Below are 22566 nucleotides of genomic sequence, written 5' to 3' on the forward strand. Positions count from 1 at the left end.
AAAAGGAAACACTGCACTGAAGTCAGTCTTCATTACATTTGCAAAATGAACAGCCTAACTTGAATTCCTATCCCCAGTTTCAAAGGAAACAAAATGGATGCAGAGCACAACTGCTGGTCACTGCAAACCCAGGCAGGAGGGAGGGTCAGAGCCCCATCACTGCATGTCCAGGGGCACCCAAAGGCTCCTGCATCCTGCTCTGCTGCCTGGGACTCTTGGGCTCTCTGTGCCAGGCAGAAGGGTCAAGGGGAAAACTGGGAGTATCCATCAATAATGTGCATTAAGCTCCCTGTTTTATCACTCTTCCTCCTACAGCAGAAGGATTTAATTCCAGCACATGTGTGTTTCCTAAGCACCCAAGGCTGGACCAGACCCCAGGGTGCAAGGTGTTACATGAAACACAGAACCATAAAATCATTTAGGTTGGAAAAGCCCTCTAACACAATCAAGTCCAAACATTCCCTGGCACTGCCACGGCCACCACTAACCCATGTCCTCAAGTGCCACATCGACATGGCTTTTAAATCCCCCTGTGAGAGGCTTCCATGGGAGGAACTCTGGTCCCAAACAGAGCTGGGCAGGGCTGTATAGTGTGAAATCAGCCTTTGCAGCACCCTTCTGAGCAGGTTTGGCAAAGGAAGAGTCAAAAGGACCATCATGACTGGGGGTGTTCAGCCTGGAGAAGGCTCCCAGGAGACCTCAGAGCCCCTGGCAGGGCCTAAAGAGGTTCCAGGAGAGCTGGAGAGGAACTTGGGACAAGCCACGGAGGGACAGGACACAGGAATGGCTTCCCACTGCCAGAGGGCAGGGCTGGATGGGATATTGGGAAGGAATTGCTGTCTGAGAGGGTGGGCAGGCCCTGGCCCAGGGTGCCCAGAGCAGCTGTGGCTGCCCCTGGATCCCTGGAAGTGTCCAAGGCCAGGTTGGACAGGGCTTGGAGCAATGTGGGACAGTGGAAGGTGTCCTGCCCATGGCAGGGGGTGGAATGGGATGGTCATGAGGGTCCCTTTCAACCCAAACCACTCTGGGATTCTGTGACTGCAAAGGCAGGGCTGGTGACAGCAATGGAAGTGCCATGGGCACAGAGAAGAAGATTTAAAAACGTAATAAACTAACCCAAAGACAGGTATGAAGGATGGGGAGAGTTGGGGTTCCTCCCCCCCTGCCATGGGGTCCTGGGAGAGGGGACCCTGGGGTAGAGGCATGGCCTAGGCATGGGGTCTCCCTGCTCCCTGGTCACATGTGCCCTAATCCTGTTCCCCATTGCTTATTTTGTGTTCCCCTGCCCAGGGAGGACCCTGCTTGTCTGGTGATTGCTCGATTCTTCGGCAGTCCCCCAGCCATGTGCCTGGAGAATAAAGATCTCTGAAACTTCTATCAAGAATTGCTCCCTATTTCTTTCCACGGGCCTCGCTGTCTAATGCATGTTGCAGGAGACCCCACTGCAACAGGGGAGTTGCACCAAGCCCTGCCCAAACAGAGCACGAGGGCCTCTCCTGCCTCTCTTCAGCAGACATCTGTCCTGGCCCTCCCTGCTGGGCAGAGCTCTGAGCCCATGTGCTATTTAGAGGACAGCCCATGGAAACTGCAAACGGATGATTTCAAGGTGACAAAGCAGCACCTGATGTTTCCAGAGCCTGCAGGACATGCACCCCCCTTCCTGATCTGCTGCCTGAATTTGCACCCAATGGACTCAGTAAGGAGAAGGAATTTGCGTGCTGCTTGTGATGTTTTGGGATTTGGTTACATCTTCAGCCAAAAGAGGGGCTAAAATGCTCTGGTGGGGATATGAAAGCACGTCATGATCCTGTCTGAGTCACAGCAAGCTGCTGACCTTGGTGTTTCCATCTTCTGCCCCACTTTACATGGAAAACCCCTGCAGACACACACCCTATGAAGCAAATGGCGTTGGAGAAACACAGAAACACAGAAATGTTTAAGTTGGAAAAGCCATCCAAGACCATTGAATCCAGTCACTCCCCAGCACTGCCCAGCCCACCACTGTCCAACCCATGTCCCCAAGTGCCCCATCCACACAGCTTTTAAATCCTTCCAGGGATAGGGACTCAAACACTGCCCTGGACAGCCTGTTCCTAGGATTAATAACCCTTTCCATGAAGGAATTTTCCCTAAAATCCAGTCTAAACCTCACCTGGCTCAACCTGAGGCCATTCCCTCTCCTCCTGTCCCTGTTCCCTGGGAGCAGAGCCCGACCCCCCCGGCTGCCCCCTCCTGTCAGGGGCTTGTGCAGAGCCACAAGGTCCCCCCTGAGCCTCCTTTGCTCCAGCCTGAGCCCCTTTCCAGCTCCCTCAGCTGCTCCTGGGGCTCCAGCCCCTTCCCAGCTCCGTTCCCTGCCCTGGACACGCTCCAGCCCCTCCATGTCTCTCTTGTCCTGAGGGGCCCAGAGCTGTCCCCAGCACTGGCGGTGCCTCAGCAGTGCCGGCACAGGGGACGGGCCCTGCCCTGGGGCTGTGGCCACACCCTGGCTGGGACAGCCCAGGGGCCATTGGCCTCTTGCCCACTGGGCACCCCTGGGCTCATGTCCAGCTGCTGGCACCAGCACCCCCAGGGCTTTTCCTGACACTTTCCAGCCCCTCTGCCCCAGCCTGGAGTTGCAGGGCTTGGTGTGGCCCAAGTGCAAGATCTGGCACTTGTTCTCATTGCCCCTCACACCACCAGCCTCAGCCCACGGATCCAGCCTGCCCAGATGCCCTTGCAGAGCCTTTTTGCCCTCCATCAGTCTGTCCCAACCTTCCCAAACTGAAAGGTTTGGGGAACTGCACTTGTTCATGAACCATCTCTTGAAAGATCTATATTTATTCCAAGCTCTCAGTATGTTTCCTCAGCCTTGTGTGCTTAGAGAAAGGCACCAGAAGCCGGTGACTATTTTAGTAGTCAGAAACACTGTGCAGCTGTAACTGGCTGTGCTGTCCTTGCTCACGGTGCAGCCTCAGAATTGCTCAGTATCCTGCAGAAGTTGCTGAGACAAAGAGAAGTGCTTACGCTGGTGCCTGCAGGGAGTAGAGTGAGGAGAGCCTGCACAAGGTTGCAGTTCCTCCCCACCCCATAACCAGGAGGGTACAACAGGACAGACAAAACTCATTGCAGGGAGGAAAATGCCTCACTGCAAATCCACCCACCTCGGATCAGTATTCCTGCAAAAAGCAGCTTTTTCATTAGTAATTTTCCATTTGAAGTTTCCTCCCCCTACGCCAACACCTTCCCTGCTTGTCCCAGAGAAGCCAAAAGCAATGGACCATCCTGCCTTGATGCAACGACCTCTTCTTCCCACAAACCCCACCTTGTTCCTTTGAAACAATGACCTGGGGATTTCACAACACTGCTAAATTTCACCAAGCCAGTCCCCGTTTAGAGAAGGACAAGCAGGGGAAAAGGGAAGTAAAACACCCAGCATCACACCATCAGTCAGCAGCCAGGGAATAAACCCAAGAACCCAGGGCTGCGTCCTCCCCAGCCATGGGTTGTTTTAGCAGCATCTCTAAATACACTGCAGGGAGCAGAGCATTGTCTCATTAAAACCAAATGACCAAAATTCCACTCTTCAAGTTACAACCTGTTAACCCACAGATCAGAATTAGAATGGTTCTTAGCATTACTGTAATTTCTATTTTTACCATATGGTTTTACAGCACCAAAGTGCAGTGATGAGAACCAAGGCTGTTGGGTTATCCGAAATACGTGCAAGAATCAGCTTGTGGAGAACAAGGCATGTAGAAAGAAAGTGAAAAAAAGTGAAAGAGAAGACCTCACATAGTGAAAGAAGAAGAGCAGATTGCAAAAACAAATGAAAACAAAGCGTCATGCTTGCCCAACTTGTGGCAATCACTACAGGCAGGGCAAAGACAAACAAACACAAGCTTTGGGGTATTTCTGGTTTTGCACAGCTCTCTCACAGGCAGGCAGGACACACAGCTGGTGGGAGGGAGTGACATGGGAGCTGGAGCATGCCGGGCAAAAAATGTTCAGCTTCAGGCATGTCCGGACTTCAGTCCCTGAGCAAGCAGGAGCTGCAGTGGGGTGCCAGAGAGCAAACCTCTTAATATTTAAGAAAATTTATCATCTTGTGTTGAGACCCAAGAGCAAACTTCAGTGCAGAGAGCCAAGTAGCCCCGTGCTTTCCCGACAGAGCACATCAGGAATATCACACCATCAGCTCCAGCAGGGAACAGGAGCCGGTGCAGGAACTGACACAGCACCCACCGAAGGAACCAGAACTGGTGGGGTTTAAAACTAAATCAGTCCCCAGGTGAGGCTGGAAGCACAGCCCTGCTACCCCAACAGAGCAAAGGGTGGGCTGCAGCTTAGCATACAATCACAGAATCCAAGAATGGTTTGGGTTGAAACAGACCTTAAACCTCATCCAGTCCCACCCCCTGCCATGGGCAGGGACACCTTCCACTATCCCAGGTTGCTCCAAACCCTGTCCAGCCTGGCCTTGGACACTTCCAGGGATTCAGGGGCAGCCACAGCTTCTCCAGGAAACCTGTGCCAGGGTCTCACCACCCTCACCCTTATCATCCTATCCACACAAAGAAATTTGGAGGTCATCACTCACAACCAGCCACATTTCAAAGCTGGAGGATTCAATACCAAAACTGGCCTAGGTTTTGAGGGCCTGGACATTTTTTAGACTTTGTCTTGTCAATTGGAGCATACCTCCCCTGGAGCACTCCCAAAGTCTCCTCCTTCTCATCAGGCTGTCCTAACCACTGAGAAATTTGCCCCCACCAGAATAACATACATTTTTCCCAGTATTTAGGGATTCTGCAGGTAGAGTGGGATGATGAGTTAATTTGGGGCAAAAAAAAAAGACGCGGACATTTTGTTGGACCAGCAGACCTGAAGCTGAGCCAGCATCACCAATGAAGAACAATGTGTGGCAGCATCTGCCACCTGCCCAGAATCATGCAGCAATGGCTCTCTTGTTCTCACCTTATCTGATAGGTGAAGAACCTACAGAAGATGAAAGCTGTGCCTCACCAAGCTCTTTGTAATGGTAGGACAAGGAATGATGGTTTTAAACTAAAAGAGGGGAGATTCATATTAAATATAAGGAAGGAATTGTTTGGATTGTTTTTGATGAGGGTGTTAAAACACTGGCACAGGTTACCCACACAAGCTGTGGCTATGCCATCCCTGAAAGTGTTCCAGGCCAGGTTGGACAGGGCTTGGAGCAACCTGGGATAGTGGAAGGTGTCCCTGACTATAGTAGGGTGGTGGACTAGATGGTTTGTAAGGTCTTTCCCAACACAAACTGTTCTATGCTTCTTTGATTCTAAGAAATCACTTGCTTTGGCAAAGACTTCTCCTTCTATTTTTGCCTTACGCAAAGCCATTTAAGAGGAAAATTGCAGGAGGAAGTGCATACCCACTCACAGCACTCAGCAGCAGGCAGAAGCTGGATGTGCAGCCCTCCACACCTCATCTTGATTTGTTTTTTGCTTCCTGCCCTTACTCCCCCCCTCCTCCCCAGCCCTCACAGCTGATGCACAGTCACCAGTACATGGTGTGGCAGCTGCTTGGGGTGGTACCTGCCTTTTCCATGGGCCCAACGACCGCAGAGGGGCCTCAGTCTCTCCACTGAGTCACATCCATCACGTTCCCATCCAGTCCAACCTCCACCCCAGCTGCCTGCCCCAGGCACATTTCCTCAGTCAGGGGGCTTGGAGCATGAAGGCTTCAGAAAGAACAAAAACCAGGAAAAATCCCTGGCAGCACCAAGTGTTTTGGGGCTCAGCAAGAACCAGGGATTGTTCAGGAAATAGCCGTATTTGCAGTAAAAAGGGTCAGGCAAGAGTGAGCGCCCCACGCAATGCCCCAGATCCACCTTGCCCTGGGAGCTGGAGGCTGCTCCTGTGCTGGTGTTTTCTCCTACTGAGCCCCCTCCTCCAGGATCCTCCTTCAAAAAGCACCACACCACAGCTGGAGAGGAACAAACCAGACAGAAGAAGCTGAAGTCAGCCCTGCGGTGAGCAGCTCTTCTTCAATGCAATGTGCCACTGAGGCGTGACAAACCTTGTCTATTCAGCCTTCCTGGTATCATAGTTATTCCCCCAGCCTCGGGGGATGCTGCCACCACCCTCAAAACCTTTCCCTCTGCCTGTTTGCAAAGCAAAGGGAGCACCTTGGAAAACTGCTCTGCAACAAATAGCTGGGAAGCAGCTGCCAGATGCAAAGTTGGCTTTATTCTCCTATTTGACAACCCTCTGCCAGTTAACTCGCTAATGATGCTGGGTGAGCCTGGTGTTCTGCGCTTATTCCTCAACACTCAGGAGCCCCAAACCCGGTGCCAGCTCTTCCCGGGGCTTGTGTTTCTCTTCCACATCCTACAAGATGGGAGCAGCTTTCAAGCAACATCTGGGAAACCCCAAGCACCATTCACAGATGAAGGTTTTCAGCCCCAAAAGACCAAATTTGGTAATTTACTTCCTGGTTGCCAGTACTTGGAATGAAGGTCCACCACAAGAGGAACTGAGTAGCCACAGAGCTGAAGTTTTGCAGCAGATATGCGGGTTTCCTGCACTTCTCCTTTTATAAAAGCATAATTCAGACTGAAAAGAATAAATTGTGGTTTTCTCTGAACCGTGGGTTTTCCTCCATGGCCCAGCAGCTGGTAGCAGCACACACCGAGTGATTTGCTCCTAGTCCGGGATTAGCTCCACATCAAGAGAACATTTTTGGCCATGGTGTCTCCAAGTAATTCACCGATGGCCAATTAATGTTATCAAATCCTTCAACCTGGCACTGACTTCCTCCAGCAAGGCAGCAGCTACTTGCTGGGATTATTTTGGCTGCATGGAGCAGGTTGTAAAGCCAGAACTCTCAGGAGTTCTGTGCATGGGTGGGCAGTGCCTGCTGGGCATCACAGAATCCCAGAATGGTTTGGGTTGGAAGGGACCTTAAAGCCCATCCCATTCCACCCCCTGCCATGGGCAGGGACACCTTCCACTATTCCCAGATTGCTCCAAGCCCCATCCAACCTGGCCTTGGACATTTCTACGGATGGGGCAACCACAGCTTCTCTGGGCACCCTGCGACAGTGTTTTACCGACCCAGAGCACTCAGCAAAGTCACCCCACGACCACGATCGTTGGCTTTGGAGCCAACTCTAACCAGAGAGCACTGATCCCTCCACTTCCAGCTGTGCCCCCTCGGCTCTGGCTGGCTCTGCCCCCGCTGCCCCGGTCCCGCAGTGCTTCCGCTCACCCAGAAGTGGTCCCTGAACCGCGCCTCCCTCATCCTGCTGCCGCCGCCGCCGCGCTCCGCCGCTCCCTGCCCGGCCCGGCCCGGCCCGGCTCGGCCCGCCCCGCGGAGTCCCCTCCCACGCACGGGTGCTCCCGCCCCAGGATCGCCGCGGGCCGAGGAGCGGCCCGGGGCTACCGACGGGGAAGGGAGCTCGGCATCCACGGGCCGTGGGACAAAACCATGCGTGAGGGCCGATCCCGCTGAGCCGCGCGGCTTCCCCAAGGAAAGACGGAGCGGAGCGGGAGCAGCTCGGCCGGCGGCTGCACAGCCGTGCCCACGCCACCTGCAGTGCCCTGCCCGCCCGCCTCGGAGCTGCAGGAGTATTTTGGGAAGGTTTCATGGGCTCATAGAATTGCTTAGGTTGGAAAAGACCTCCAGAGACCTCGAGTCCAACCATTCGCCCAGCACTGCCAAGCCCACCATTAACCCATGCCCCACACATGCACAGGATTTTTAAATACAAGGATGAGGACTTTACCACTGCTCTGGGAAGCCTGTGCCAGGGCAGGAAAACCCTCTAGGTCAAGACATTTTCCTAATATCCAATCTACACCTCTCCTGGCACAGCTGCAGGCTGTTTCCTGGCCTGTACCTTGTACCTTGGGAGCACAGCCCAAACCCTCCTGGCTCCTCCCTCCCGTCAGGGAGTTGTGCAGAGCCAGAAAGTCCCCCTGAGCCTCCTTTGCTCCAGCCTGAGCCCCCGCAGCCGCTCCCGAACGCACAGAGCCCTCCTTCACAACACACATCCCGTATCACTCACAGTTTATTAGGGGCCATTGCCTGACACAAGGCACTCCTTGACGGACTTCAGGGCGATGCTTTGAAAATACGAAAGCAGAGATATGAAACTACACGCTGAAATGCCTCAATCACACCCACTGCGCTCACTGCTGCCTCTGCTTGAACACAGGGACAGCTAAAACACTCCAATAATGTAAAAAAAAGCATTTTCCACTTACCGAAATAAATCTGCTCAATTGTAACCTGAGGCTGATTTAGGCAGACTAACCCTGTGCAGTGTCCTGACACGAGAGAGCACAAACCCTCACCATGGATCCACAACATCAAGCACCTAAATGGGCTCTAGGAGAGCTGGAGAGGGACTTGGGACATGGGCACGGAGTAACGAAACAAGAGGGAATGGCTTCCCACTGAGAGAGGGCAGCGTGAGATGTGATACTGGGAAGAGATTCTTCCCTGTGACCGTGGTGAGGCCCTGGCACAGGGCGCCCAGAGAAGCCGTGGCTGCCCCATCCCTGGAAGTGACCAAGGCCAGGCTGGATGGGGCTTGAAGTAACCTGGGATAGAGGAAGATGTCCTGCCCACAACAGGGGGTGTATGTAGATGATCTTCAAGGTCCCTTTCAAACCAAACCCACTGTGATTTTGTGATCCACTCATCATTTCCCAGCCCCACCTCTTGTCCAGGGCAGCCCATGGACCCATGACCCATCCTCCACAATCTTCATCCACTGACCTTCGCGGTGACCTGACTGGATGCATTTACCACGTGCTTCCATGAGGAAGTTATCACCTTCCTGCATCACAGTGGCAGGAGGGCAGAAACCTGAACCTTGGAACATTTATCTTATGCTACTAGAAAAATATACATCTCTGTGCAATTTTGGACTAAGACATCTCTGAGCTCAGGGCTTTCCAACTATAGCAGCATGTAAGTAAAACATGGCACAGCAACACCAAATACTAACTGAGGTTTGATCACTGAGCAGGAACACAGTCACAAGTTGTAAAAGCTGGTCCTGGTAGGAACAAGTGATGTTGCACAGATCAGAGCAGAAACATTCCACAGCAGTATTCCCTCACACCTGTGAGGCCCCCACTGCCACCTCTTCTGGGGCTGCGGGGGAAAAGAAACAAGATGGTGACAGACCAAAGATCTGCACAGGAGCTCCTCCTCCTGGAGCACAGCACTAACTGTTCCCAGAAAGGCATCTGACATCTCAGGGCTGCAAGTGTGTGTTTATTTTTGCCCAGTACTGCAGAGCTCACTCTCTCAAAGCACTCAGGCCAATAACAAGAGAATCCTGTATAACCTTAACTGAGAATGTTTCCAGCCGCTGGTAACTCTACCGGTTTGCACTGGGAGGCAGGATGCTCTGGTACAGGATGTCAACTGGAGACAGTGCACACACACCAAGGCTAGTCCTGCCCCAGCCCTGAAAACTCCCCTGTGCTGGGCTGATCCCCAGTGTGAGCAGCAGGGGAGGGCAGATTCTGTCCCGCTCAGGTGAGACCCCACCTGCAGAGCTGCCCCAGCCCTGGGGAACAACAGCACAAGGACCTGGAGCTGCTGCAGCCAGTCCAGAGGAGGCACCAAGGTGATCAGAGGGATGGAGGAGCTCTGCTGTGGGGAAAGATTGAGAGAATTGGGCTTGTTCAGCCTGCAGAGGAGGTGGCTTTGGGGTGACCTAATTGTGGCTTTCCACTATCTGAAGGGAGCTGACAAGAAAGGTGGAAAGAGACAGTGTAGAAGGATCTAGAGTGACAAGGAGCAATGGCTCCATAGTGACAAAAGCCCAAGGTTAGATGGGATATTTGAAAGGAATTCTTGTGAGGGTGGTAAGGCCAGCGAGGCCCTGGCACAGGCTGCCCAGAGCAGCTGTGGGTGCCCCATCTCTAGAAGTGTTCAAGGTCAGGCTGGACAAGGCTTGGACCAGCCTGGGATAATGGAAAGTGCCCCTGCCCATGACCAGAGGCTGGAGCGAGATGATCTTCAAGATCATCCAATCAGAACCATTCTGGGATTCTAGGATTTGTATTTCTAGCTATTACTATTGTGACAGCTACACCTGCAGTTGTCCTGAAACACGAGGACGAGTCTACCAAAGGCCTGACACCACGATGGGTCAGACAGCAATTCCAAGAAATGCTCTGTCACAGTCTCAGGCAGTTAAGAGATTCCTGTGGGTTATCCTCATGACAGGACAGCAAAAGCTGCCTCCCCTTTCTGCAGGATAAGCTGTCTGGAACAAAGGATGAACACTGAGAAGGTCCCTCAGCTCTGTCATCCTCCTGGTTCGTGTCAGGGATGTTTGCTCACTCAACCAGTAAAGATAGCCCTAAATTTCTGGGGTTCCTCTAGCAGGGCTGTGTCCAGGGGAGTTCAGCTCTGTGGTTCTACAGGCGCAGGAGCCAGACAGAAGTACAGACAAAAGGCAATCATTCAGAACACGGTATTTTTACATTCAGAACAGAGCCTTTTTACATGGGAACCTTTATTCTCACCGAGATCTGTACATTCAAGTCGCACATGCTTTCGTCTTTGACGGAGCTGGAACACTGGATCACAACAGCCTAGTCTGTTTGAACAGTTTTAGGAGTTTATGCCTCAAAAGTAGCCAGAAAATTTGTGACTATTTCCTTCAACTTCGCTTCCGTCTGGTCGGAGATCTTCCCTTCGGTCCTGTGGGAAGAGTTCAGTTAAACTTCTGACACAGCAATCAAAACAGGGTCAACCCCCAAGACAAACATAGAAGCTTTACAACGAATCTCCCCACATCTAACAAAATCAGTAGATAAATGAACACATTTGTTTGGTGCATGAAGCCACCATCCCACTGATAGAACATCCCTTTTTCTAAAAGAACCAGTCCTGTTTAAGAACTGAAGTCTGCCTGCAAATTCTTTCACAACAGCCATACATATTCCAGCAAGGCCCTACCTAGAGAGCTGTGCCCCAGAGACAGAAGGCACATGATCTCCCTCATGACAAAAAAAAAGCCAGGACCAGTTTCCAGGACAGGCCGATGGAAATACTCAATCCCCAAGAGTTCACTCAGCAGCACTTAACCCACAACACTCCAACAGCTTAAAGCTGTCCAAAATACGGAACTGACTCAATCAAGTGTTTTCAGGAACAGGTTAGAGGAGATGCATTTTAAGTAGGTTCACTTTAAGCATCAGCTGCATTTCCTAAAAGCTGAAGCTGAGGCAGGCGGATGGTAGGAAGGCTGATTTAACCCCCAGTTACTATACAGCCAGCTGAAGGCCTGATGCTCTAGGATACACTAAATTAACAGCTCGATGACCATCATCTGCACTCCAGACATCAACACCCTCGGGATAAAGCGAGGTAAACAAACCACCATACCTGATCGTGGAGAGGAGTGCCTGGTGCTGGCTTATTACATGAGCTAGGAAAGCACTCTCAAATTTTGTGATCTTGCTGGGCTCCAGCTTGTCCAAGTGACCTCTGACACCAGCATAGATGACTGCCACCTGCTCCTCAATAGCCATGGGAACTGCAGGAAAAGACAGCACTCACACCACTGAACTCTTCCATAAAGACACATCAGACTACACAGAGTCCTTGGAAGACCAAGTGCACATGGACAGTTTGGTTCAAGCAAATCTGCATTTATCATGTGCACAGAACAGACACAGTAAATGCCAACCAAGCCCAACCTTGTTAGCACAAGGCACTAATGGGCACCCAGACCTGCCAAGCCAGGGCACTCACCATACTGGCCCTGCTTGAGCAGCTCTGTCAGGCGTACACCGCGGTTCAGCAGCTGCTGCGTGGCAGCGTCCAGGTCAGAGCCGAACTGGGCGAAGGCAGCGACCTCCCGGTACTGAGCCAGCTCCAGCTTCATGGTACCTGCCACCTGCAGGGGACAAGTCAGAGCCACTGTGATCACCTGCAAGTGTCTCTAGAGTTGGAAGGTTATCTTGCAGCCGAGAGTTCTCATGAGTCAGGTCTGCCTGCATTCCAGACAAGTCAATCTAAAAACTGACAGATGATCATAAGCATTTCTAAAAATCCCACCCTTTCACATAAGCATGCTATTTCTCCCTGAAACAGCAACTGTTGATACTAAACCTCTCTATTTCCATGCCTGGACTAAAAGCCTGGGGTTAAGAGAGCATTCTCTACTTCTAAGTGATCAGTACCCAGTTCAACAGATCAAAATTTAATCCTGTATACATCTTTATGCAGATACTGTTTCCCTTTCTCCCACACCTTTCTCAGCAGGCAATGGGAGCATTAAGAGATCTCTAACGTTTGTTCTTTTATCATTTTGTAACACTAAGAAATCCAAAGCTTTGTTCCCTCTCTGTTCACAGCTCATCAGAATGAAATGGCTTGGAAGGCCTACGCACCACTCATCTCTAGCATGAGGAGGAACAACAATTTCACAATTACCTGCTTCATAGCCCTGGTCTGAGCAGCAGAACCCACACGGGACACAGACAGACCAACGTTGATGGCTGGACGGATACCTTTGTAGAACAACTCAGTTTCCAAGAAAATCTGCAGGATGGAATTGTATCATTATCTTGTTCAGAAGCCTGGAGGCCTCCTCAGAGACCAGCCACTAAGTTCCACGGAGATACTGGGCTGTGAGGAAGGCCTACCTGTCCATCAGTGATGGAGATGACGTTGGTTGGAATGTAAGCAGACACGTCCCCAGCCTGAGTCTCGATGACAGGCAAGGCGGTCAGAGAGCCACCCCCGAAGGAGTCATTCATTTTGGCTGCTCTCTCCAGCAGGCGAGAGTGCAGGTAGAACACATCACCTGGGTAGGCCTCACGGCCAGGGGGACGGCGCAGCAGCAGAGACATCTGACGATAGGCAACGGCCTGTGTGGTGCAAAGACAGCCTTCAGAGCTCAGCACCCCACTTAACATTTTGGATTTCTAAGCCTGAGGTGATCTTACAGCTACAAACACCGACACCACACCACAAGGCCTAAAACCAAAGCTTCCTGACCTGTTTGGACAAGTCATCGTAGATGATTAGTGCGTGCTTCCCGTTGTCTCTGAAGTACTCCCCCATGGAACAGCCTGAATAGGGAGCCAGATACTGCAGGGGTGCTGCATCGGAGGCTGTGGCAGACACCACAATGGTGTACTTCATGGCATCTGGAAAGGATTGGAGACACCTCTGAGTGCCATTACCTCATCACTCCCAAATCAGCAAACCCAACAAGCATGTCAAGTACCAGTGCTGAAGCAAGTCCAGGCAGCGTCACTAGGCTGCTACAGGAAAGCCCAGCACACCAGCTGAGCACATCTGCTAGCAACACTGACTCAGGAAGTCTCAAATGCAAGTTTGTGGCAGCTAACATCTAACACTTGCAGACTTTTCCCAATTAAAACAAAGCTTAAAACTAAGACAAGCTTCTGTTCTAGAAAAGTAACTCACAGTGAAAGCCCATGGTTTCCTGGCTGCTGCAAGAAAGTACAACCCTTTGCTACACAGTCTCAAACGAATTGTCCTTAAAATGAGTTTTTTTCTGTGATAGATGCCAGGCTCAGTAGGCAAGAGGTCAACATGCCTGATCTCTTGCAAGCTCTGTTACATGTGAAGCCTTGGTCATAGAGATCACTGACTCTGAAGAGATGCTATAATTTAATGCCTTGTGTTTGGACAGTGAAAGTTCTTCACTAAATTTGCAGCTGCCATTCACACTGACTGGCATATGGAACACATGGGACAAATGCCAAGTCCATGACAACTTGAAGGCCACAGCTTGTCACCAGGCCTACTTGACTGCCAAGATGAAGCTTTCAAGTCTGCTGAAAAAAACCTTAAAACCACAGGGTGACTTTTCCAGAAGCAATTCAGCAGTTTGGGGACCTCAAAATAGTCTTCCTAATTGTGATACAGCAAAAATGGTATTTTCTTCACCAGATACCTATAGAGATTTCTTGTTCACAATATTAAGTAATTCACTCATTTAGTAAGAATTCTGTCTACACTTGCAGCCAGGAGAGGTCACAGCAGTACTCAGCATTGCAAAGAGAACAGGATGTCATTAGGTGCCAAACACTAGGTGTCATTAGGCTCAACCATCTCCAAAAATCCATACCTGCATCAGTAAGCCTCTTCACCAGCTGAGCAACAGTGGATCTCTTCTGGCCAATTGCAACATAGATACAATACAGCTTCTTCTTCTCATCTGTGCCATCATTGAATCGTTTCTGGTTGATTATTGTGTCAATTGCAATTGACGTTTTCCTGTAGAACAGAGAGGCTGGTAAGTTAAGCCATCCAAGGTTCTCCCAGCCCCTACCCAGCCCTGTACCTTGGCACATGCTGTACCCAAGTCTCTGTTTAAGGAACGTTTTAGGCTTGAGCATTTAACTTACCCAGTCTGCCTGTCACCAATGATCAGCTCACGCTGGCCACGACCAATGGGGACCAAGCTGTCCACAGCCTTAATCCCAGTCTGCATAGGTTCACGCACAGAGATTCTGGGAATGATCCCAGGGGCCTTTAAGCCAACTCTCCTACGCGTCTTAGATGCAATAGCGCCCTTAAAAGAGAGGAAAAAACTGCTGAGGTCTGTACCACACAGAGAGAAGCAGAGGTAGCTAACACACAGCTACACTTACCTTCCCATCAATTGGATTGCCCAGGGCATCTACAACGCGGCCCAGCAGCTCTTCCCCCACTGGAACATCCACAATGGCACCAGTCCTCTTCACAACATCTCCCTCCTTGATCAGTCTGTCATTACCAAAAACGACAACACCAACGTTGTCGGGCTCCAAATTCAAGGACATACCCTGGGAGAGAGACCACATTACCCTGAGAAAATCCATACTGACATGCATAAAAATTTCACTATTGACATTATTCTTTTACTGTGTACAAAATCCTACATGATCTACCTCAACCTTATTTGTGACAATAGTCAATGTTCTGCTTTTATGTACAAAGTATCTATTTCCTTCCACCTGGGTTAGAGAACCTGCCTAAGCTTTCAACCTACCAAGTAATTATACCTCAGCAGCATAGCACTCAAGTCACTCGTTTCTCTAAAAAGAACAGAAAGGGTAAGCAAAGTTCACGTGCAACATTACTCCCTTGCCTAGAAGCCAGACAAGGGAAAAGCACTGGCTCTTTCTGTGCCCAAGGTGAGACAGGTCATTAAAAATGCTCAAAGAGCTGTTGCAGTACTCTTGAAACAGGTTTTTAACTCTAACCCACTGTTAGGACTACAAGAAGCCAGCAAGCTGCATAATGTATTGAAGCAGAGGCCATTATTAAACAGCAAACAGAAAAGACACCCTGAAACCAAAGAAAAAATCCAGTGCCAAGTTACTACTTTCTAAATTAAGACAAAGCTCAAATGCCGCCTGAGAATCAGATGCTGATACTGAAAGCAAAGTATTACAAATGTTAAAAAAATCACCAGTTGCTACATATTAAAGTTGCAATGAAGCTAACGCAACGTTCGTAGCGGTACCTCCGAGCACAGTCTCAGGTTCTTCTTAAAGAACTGTCTTTTTAGTATCTCTGTGCTGGAGGAACTGCTTTAATGACTGCTTACCTTCAGCCCAGAAGAGAATTCAACCATCTCTTCTGCCTGGACATTCCTCAGGCCATACACGCGGGCAATACCGTCACCAATCGAGAGCACGCGGCCTGTCTCCTCCAGCTCAGCCGAGGTGTCAGCTCCCAGGATGCGCTCCTCGAGAATAGAGGATACCTCAGCAGTACCTAGAGAGAGACGTTCCAGATCGCATTAGCACGGTAAGGTACAATAAGCACTCAGTAAGTCTACCTCGAATTCACAAAGTGGCCTTTCTAGCTGCACAACCAAGTCTAGCTAACAACACCTTTGCTTAGGATAAGATAAATACCAGCCTCTGTATTCCCAGCTAATAAAAGCAGCTTCAACTCATCATTACCAGCCAGCTTCAACCAAAACAGGGCTCACTGTGTAGTTGTCCTCTTTCCTGATTATGTCCTACACTGTCTCTCCATAGAAAGCAATTAGATTAATTAATCAGCCTTAGGCCAGGCACAACAGGCCTGATTGCAGAGCAGTTACTTAGCCTTGGACGCATCAGAACACTCTGCCAAATGATTTGTAATCCAAGATGCACACCGATATAAAGGAACTTCATTTCGGGAGAAAGTTGTTTGATATAAGATAAAAATATATTCTCCATATTTCTTCCATTTGACTTACAACAGCTTGTTATCTCCTCAGCTAAAAAACAGAAAATAACACCGTAAAACTTATTTTCTACTAATGCCTTTAATCACCTTAAAACATTTCAAAAAATATGCGTAAAGCACTGCCAAACACACTGCTATGCAGTGCAGCTGTCTTCTCCAAACACCAAACTGCTGGCAGCAAAAAAAGTTGTGCTCAAGGACACAAGGTCAAACCCAGGCAGGCCTGGGAAAGTCACCCACTCCTTCACTCTGTTACAGGCAACTCCAATCTGTGACACTGTTTTTTCAAATAATTTTCAAATAATGCTGCATGTGACTGGAATCCTAGTGAAGCAGCCGAGCTAAGCAAGCCAGCTGACACATGGCCACTCCCTCCTGAGGGGGCATTGTCAAGCTATTAAAGTGCAGTTTGCTGCATGTGAGCAGGTAACAGTTCACTTAAATACTCTCAAAATATAAATCTCCTCGAGTGCTGTCAACCAACACTCACCATAATCTAATTCCTTTCTGTCTGACAGACCAAATTCTTAAACCACACCCAAGACTTTTCTCAGACTCACCAGTTTTCTGAAAGCATGGTTTGGAGGCATGGAGGTTTCTTGTAGCAACAAATGCTGCACCAAGGGTGTTTCTGGAAATCTAAAATAAGTCATTGTTTCAGTAACAGTGGATTTTCTCAATCATGCAAAAAAATGCTGAGAGATTAACACATCTTTGATCTTGAGCTGCTTATGATGCATCTCAGCTTTGAGTTAAGCTCCACAGCACCCCATTCACAGCTGTGGAGCTCTGGAACCAAGTCCAGCACCACTAAAAAAAGACAGATAGTGAAGGAGATTGCTCCAAAGGCCTCACTGCATTTTTCTGCAGTGCACTGATGTCACCATCAAGTGCTGCAGCAGCTCCCAAAGAGAAACATCCTCACATTTGGCATTTCTGTGCTGAACATCAGAATCCTGGGGCACAGAGAAATCACTGCACCACTCAGGTTCTGCACAGGGACAAGTAAGGTTGTGTCCTCTTAAGACAAATCTCACTGCAGTGGTTTTGGTATTGTTAACACACATGGAAAAAAAACCACAAAGCACTGTAACAAAAAAACCCGTCAGAATCACAAGTACTTTGGAAAAGAGCTCTGAGATCATTGAGTACAACCTATTACCAAACACCACCTTGCCAACTAGACCACAGCACTAAGTGCATTATAGCCTTAAACACCTCTAGTGCTGGTGACTTCACCACCCCCCTGGGCAGCCCCTTCCAGTGTCTAATCATTCTTCCAGTGAAGCAACTCTTCTCATTGCCAATTTTAAACACTAAAGAAGAAAATCTATGATGATGAGTGAATTATAAGATTATGCTTTTGCACCTTTAAGCAAGGCTCCCAGTGCAACACTATGCAGCAACGCTGATACCATTTAATGCCCTGCTCCCCGAGCAGGCCTCTCCCCCATTCATATTCACTGGAGACACTAGCAGGAGTAGTTCCTCATGGCTCTTCCCACCCTCCATTTCCTCACAAACACAGGATAAACCCCTCCACCCCCCCGCACCTCACACCCACAACCTTGACCTTGCCCTGGCAGCGTTCAGCCAGTACCGCGAGCCGGGGCAAGGACACCCCGTTCCTCAGCGGGGTCTGTCACACAACGCTGAGGGGACACCCCCTGCTTCCCTCCAGATGTCACCCCCTCACCCCCTCAATGTCACCGCGGCCCCCAAGATGGCGGCAACGCCGCGTCCCCCCGGCGTCCCCCGGCTGCGGGGCGGGCATGGCGCTCACCAGGCCGGCCTGCCGCGGCAGGGAGCGGGCGAGGGCGGCGGCCACGCGGGCGGAGAGCATCGTGGCGGCGGCGGGTCCCGGGGGAGGCTCAGGCTGGGGGACGCTGAGGGCAGCCGGCCGCGCGCTCTGCACACAAAATGGCGGCGCCGCCTCACGCCCCTTTTGGCGCCGAGGCCTCGCCCAGGGGGCGGGGCGCGAAACGCGACTGCTTCCCGTGCCCCTGGTTTATCCGTGTGTATATATCTATCAGTCTATCTCTCTGCACGCACAAATATGTGTAATATGTAATAAAAGTAATACAAATAATTAACAAAACCTAAATGAGGCTCTTAGAAAAAAGCCCGCTGTGGGAGGTGTCCTTGAAACAGCCCTGAGCGGGCGGAAGGGGCGGGGAGTAAGGGAGGACGGAAGATGGGACAAGGGCAGGGACACGGGAAGGAATAGGGACAGGAACTGAGGAAGGGACAGGGACAAGGGCAGGAGCACGGAAAGAAACGGGAACAAGTACGGGGACATGGAAAGGAACAGGCACAGGGACAAGGGTAGGGACAGGGGCACAGAAAAGAACAAGGGCAGGAGCACGGAAAAGGACAGGGACAGGGACAAGGTTAGGGACAGGGGCACGGAAAAGAACAGAGGTAAGGACAGGGGCAGATACAGGGACAGAATCAGGGACAGAAGTGTTACCCTGACCGCGGGCTCGTTCCCCGGTGTGCAGCACGATTTCGCACACCGAGGCGAGGTATTTCTATCTTACTCTAGTTAGCACAAAGCAGGGAGTTGGGTGTGTAGTGTGTTCATCATCAAAATGTTACTCTATTTATAAATGTCAACAACCGAAGGCATCAACATTCATTGGTTACAAATTACATAACTTCTCTGTTAGTTAGTAACATTTTATTAACTACCACTTCAATTAATTAACACTCAGATCCTTCTTTGCTAGTTAGGTCTCTCTCTCCTCATGTTCATTAGTTTTGAGTAGGTGGTCAGTAAGATGCTGGCCACAATCTCCCACTGCCGGAATTACTCTCTCCCAGGTAATGCTCAGTCCTGCTGACTTCAGTCCTGGTGGGTCTCATCCAAACATCCCATTCCTCTTGGAATCGTCTTGATTTCTTTAAAAATTAGCCAAGCATACAATGCTCACAATGTGCAACTGCTTCATCATTGCTGTCCTGCTACAGCTACTGATTAAATCTTGAGGGGTGCAAATCTTGCAGGGCTCAGTATCAGGGGTAGGGAAAGGGATAGGGGCAGTGACAGTGTTGCCTGCAAAAATTTGAATTCTTACCTGGTGTGCAACAAGCCAATAATTAGACACACAAGAGAGACACTGATTATTTCTTGCAGGGTTGTACAAGCATGGGTGCTCAGTGGTATTCCACAACTACCAAAACTCCTCACTATTTATACGTTTTAGCATACAAAGGAACAACCGTTCACTGGCTACCTGTTACACAGTTCTCTTACTAATTAGTATTCTATTGGTTCATGATTCTGTCATTTCTCATGCCCAGTCTATCTCTTCTTTGTGTCAGTGGGTTTCTTGGGTCAGTGGTCTGTGAGTCTGTGGTTGCAGATCCCCCCTGCCAGAATTACTCTTTACCCAGTCAGAGCTGATTTCAGCAGAGATGATGGGTTCACTTTATTAGTTTCTTCCTCATCTTGGAAGCTCAAGCAGATATCCCTGTGGCCTGTAAATTCTGCATTCTCTGTGCCCACTGTCAGTGGTACATCCTTCTCCCCAAGCTAGCTTCCCCCTAGGTCTGAGATCATTGAAGCATGTCAAGCCCTAAACCTTGACAAGGCAATGCCCCCAACAAGTAATTCATTTTCTCTTAACACATGGACATCATTCAGAGCTTGCTTGTTAGCTGCTATCTGTTTCATGGATTAAATCTGGTTGCCCCAAGCACAGAAGCACGGAAGATAAGTGTGTCAGGGACCAAAGACAGATCTAAGGCCTGACATATTTGGTCCACGGTTGTGCACGTCGACAAGATAATGTAGAAGAAGACATTACTGTTAGTTGGTAGGACTAACCTTCAGAAATGAAACTATTTATCAGTCACCTGGTGGGATTCATCCCGTGAAAATAATAAAGCCATTGTTGGCATGGAGGTGTGATCATGGGCCGTTGTGACCTCATCTCACGCTGGCCCTGTGTGAAGGCCTGAAGCTGGCCTTTCCTGAGGAGGAGATATAAGGTGTGGCCCTGGGATGGAGGGGAGAGGAAGACATGATGCAAGCCATTTTCATCCAGGGGACACCCTGTCCTGTGCACTGTCTTCCTGCCCCTCCTACTCAGGAGCCATGCTCCATCTCCTTCTCCTGCTCGGCAGCTTCTCCAGCATCCAGGGGCCGGTATGTATTTATTGCTAGCATGACTAATAAAATTGATTTGCTTTGCAATTCTGACTGTGTCTTGAGATTTTTGTGCACAGGCATCCTCCCAAACCCATAATAATTAGGGGGCTAGTGTGTGTGTGCCTCAAACACCAATATCTGGATAACTGTGGAGCCAACCAAGGATTGTTGGTAAAAACAATCAAGGCTCGTTGGTAAAAACACAGCTGTGAGGAGAACAGGATGTGGTTGGAGAAGGAGCCATTCAGAGATAGGGCAGCATTTTTCTGGGACAAACATCCTTGTTCTAGTTCCTGGAGATAAAAACAACACAGCACAGGAATGAGGCTGAGAAGTGGCCTAGGACTGTATGGGGAATCAAGACCACCAGAGACCCCTGAAGCCCTCCGATCCATTTCCAGGAAGGTCTAGAAGAATGAATTGCAGATGATAAATTTGCATGGAAAGTGAGAAAGTTACCTCCAGGGTAGAGAAACTCTCTATAAAAGCTCCCCCCATCAATACCACCCATACAGACACCCTGGAAACCCTATCAGCTGATCAACGCTGGAGCCACGGCTGGTGATCTCTCTCTTTCATCCTCTTTCCCCCTCTTTAGTCCACCCAGCTTTCCTCCCTTTCCCCTACCCCTTTATCCAAAACCCACTGTCATGGGCTTATATTAGGTGGTCTGACTTTTGATCATAAGCATCTGTGAATCTTGGATGCTACATTCCTCTAAAGGGTTGGACACCACACCAAGCCCCGTCCAACCTGAGCCTGAAGGATGGGGCAGCCACAGTTTCTGTGGGCACCCTGTGCCAGGGCCTGCCCACCCTCCCAGACAGCAATTCCTTCCCAGTCTCCCATCCAGCCCTGCCCTCTGGCACTGGGAAGCCATTCCCTGTGTCCTGGCCCTCCATGCCTTGTCCCCAGTCCCTGTGCAGCTCTCCTGGAGCCCCTTGAGGCCCTGCCAGGGGCTCTGAGCTCTCCCTGGAGCCTTCTCTTGTGCAGCTGAACACCCCCAGCTGTCCCAGGCTGGCTGCAGAGCAGAGGGGCTCCAGCCCTGGAGCATCTCGGTGGCCTCCTCTGGACTGGCTGCAGCAGCTCCAGGTCCTTGTGCTGTTGTTCCCCAGGGCTGGGGCAGCTCTGCAGGTGGGGTCTCACCTGAGCGGGGCAGAGGGGCAGAATCCTGGCCCTCAATCTGCTGCTGGAGATGCTTTTATGTTCCATGTGAGACAGGATTTGGTCTGCCAGTGAGAAAGTGCTGAAACTCAGGCAGGCACAGTGCAATCCAGGGGAATGGTAAAGCCACAGATCCCAGCAAATTCCCTTTCTGGGTATTGATAAGGTTAAGTGAAAAATCCTCAGCTACCTTGGCATGTGCTGTACCAAATGTAAAGCTTCAGCAATGCTTTCCATGCTGATTATTTCAGAAATCGCTTAAGTTTCTGTAAAACAGCCTGAAAAAAAACCCCCACATAAATAACCAACTCCACCACTGTCCTGGCCCAGGGCTTGACACCCCTTTTTGTGAAGACATTTTTCTAAATATCCGATCTAAACCTCCCCTGGCCCAGCCTGAGGCCGTTCCCTCTCCTCCTGTCCCTGTTCCCTGGCAGCACAGCCCGACCCCCCCGGCTGCCCCCTCCTGTCAGGGACTTGTGCAGAGCCACAAGGTCCCCCCTGAGCCTCCTTTGCTCCAGCCTGAGCCCCTTTCCAGCTCCCTCAGCCGCTCCTGGGGCTCCAGCCCCTTCCCAGCTCCGTTCCCTGCCCTGGACACGCTCCAGCCCCTCCATGTCTCTCTTGTCCTGAGGGGCCCAGAGCTGTCCCCAGCACTGGAGGTGCCTCAGCAGTGCCGGCACAGGGGACGGGCCCTGCCCTGGGGCTGTGGCCACACCCTGGCTGGGACAGCCCAGGGGCCATTGGCCTCTTGCCCACCTGGACACCCCTGGGCTCATGTCCAGCTTCTGGCACCAGCACCCCCAGGCAGCTTTCTGCTATACTTTGTCGATGCCTTCCTCTTGCACCTCTTTTGTTTCGTTTTGCCGTTGTTTGGGTTCGCTTGGCGTTTTTTAACACCTTCCCTTAACTAAATAGACGTCTCGATTCAGAATGCTTAACATTCCGGTTCACTGTTAATCATCTTTTCATTACTATTTGTCCCTCCCGCCATCCTCCTCCCGCGGCGGCCGCCCCGCCCCTCAGCCGCCCACTCCCGTCGGGCTCCGGGC

The 22566-nt window shown here is 50.5% G+C and overlaps 2 protein-coding genes across 2 annotated transcripts in view; both read right to left on the reverse strand.

Moving 5' to 3' along the window:
• Positions 1-7260, reverse strand: part of PSTPIP2 (proline-serine-threonine phosphatase interacting protein 2) — a gene marked incomplete at both ends in the record, with an annotated part of 20224 nt that extends 12964 nt beyond the window's left edge. Inside the window, one exon of the mRNA XM_082302043.1 lies at positions 7228-7260. Coding sequence (XP_082158169.1) covers positions 7228-7260 — 33 coding nt within the window. The remainder of the gene's footprint in view (positions 1-7227) is intronic.
• A 3202-nt stretch (positions 7261-10462) lies between these two features.
• ATP5F1A (ATP synthase F1 subunit alpha) lies at positions 10463-18141 on the reverse strand. The gene is made up of 12 exons (XM_082301808.1): positions 17984-18141; positions 16761-16839; positions 15566-15735; positions 14625-14798; positions 14379-14545; positions 14099-14247; positions 12997-13148; positions 12642-12866; positions 12430-12537; positions 11746-11890; positions 11377-11527; positions 10463-10689 (listed from the first exon to the last, which is right to left on the reverse strand). The coding sequence occupies exons 1-12, from the start codon at positions 18041-18043 to the stop codon at positions 10608-10610; spliced, it is 1662 nt and encodes a 553-aa protein (XP_082157934.1). The 5' UTR covers positions 18044-18141; the 3' UTR covers positions 10463-10607.
• Between the last annotated feature and the right edge of the window lie 4425 nt (positions 18142-22566).

The sequence above is a fragment of the Coloeus monedula genome (genome assembly GCF_965178545.1).
Source record: "Coloeus monedula genome assembly, chromosome: Z".
NCBI classification, from domain to species: Eukaryota; Metazoa; Chordata; class Aves; order Passeriformes; family Corvidae; genus Coloeus; species Coloeus monedula.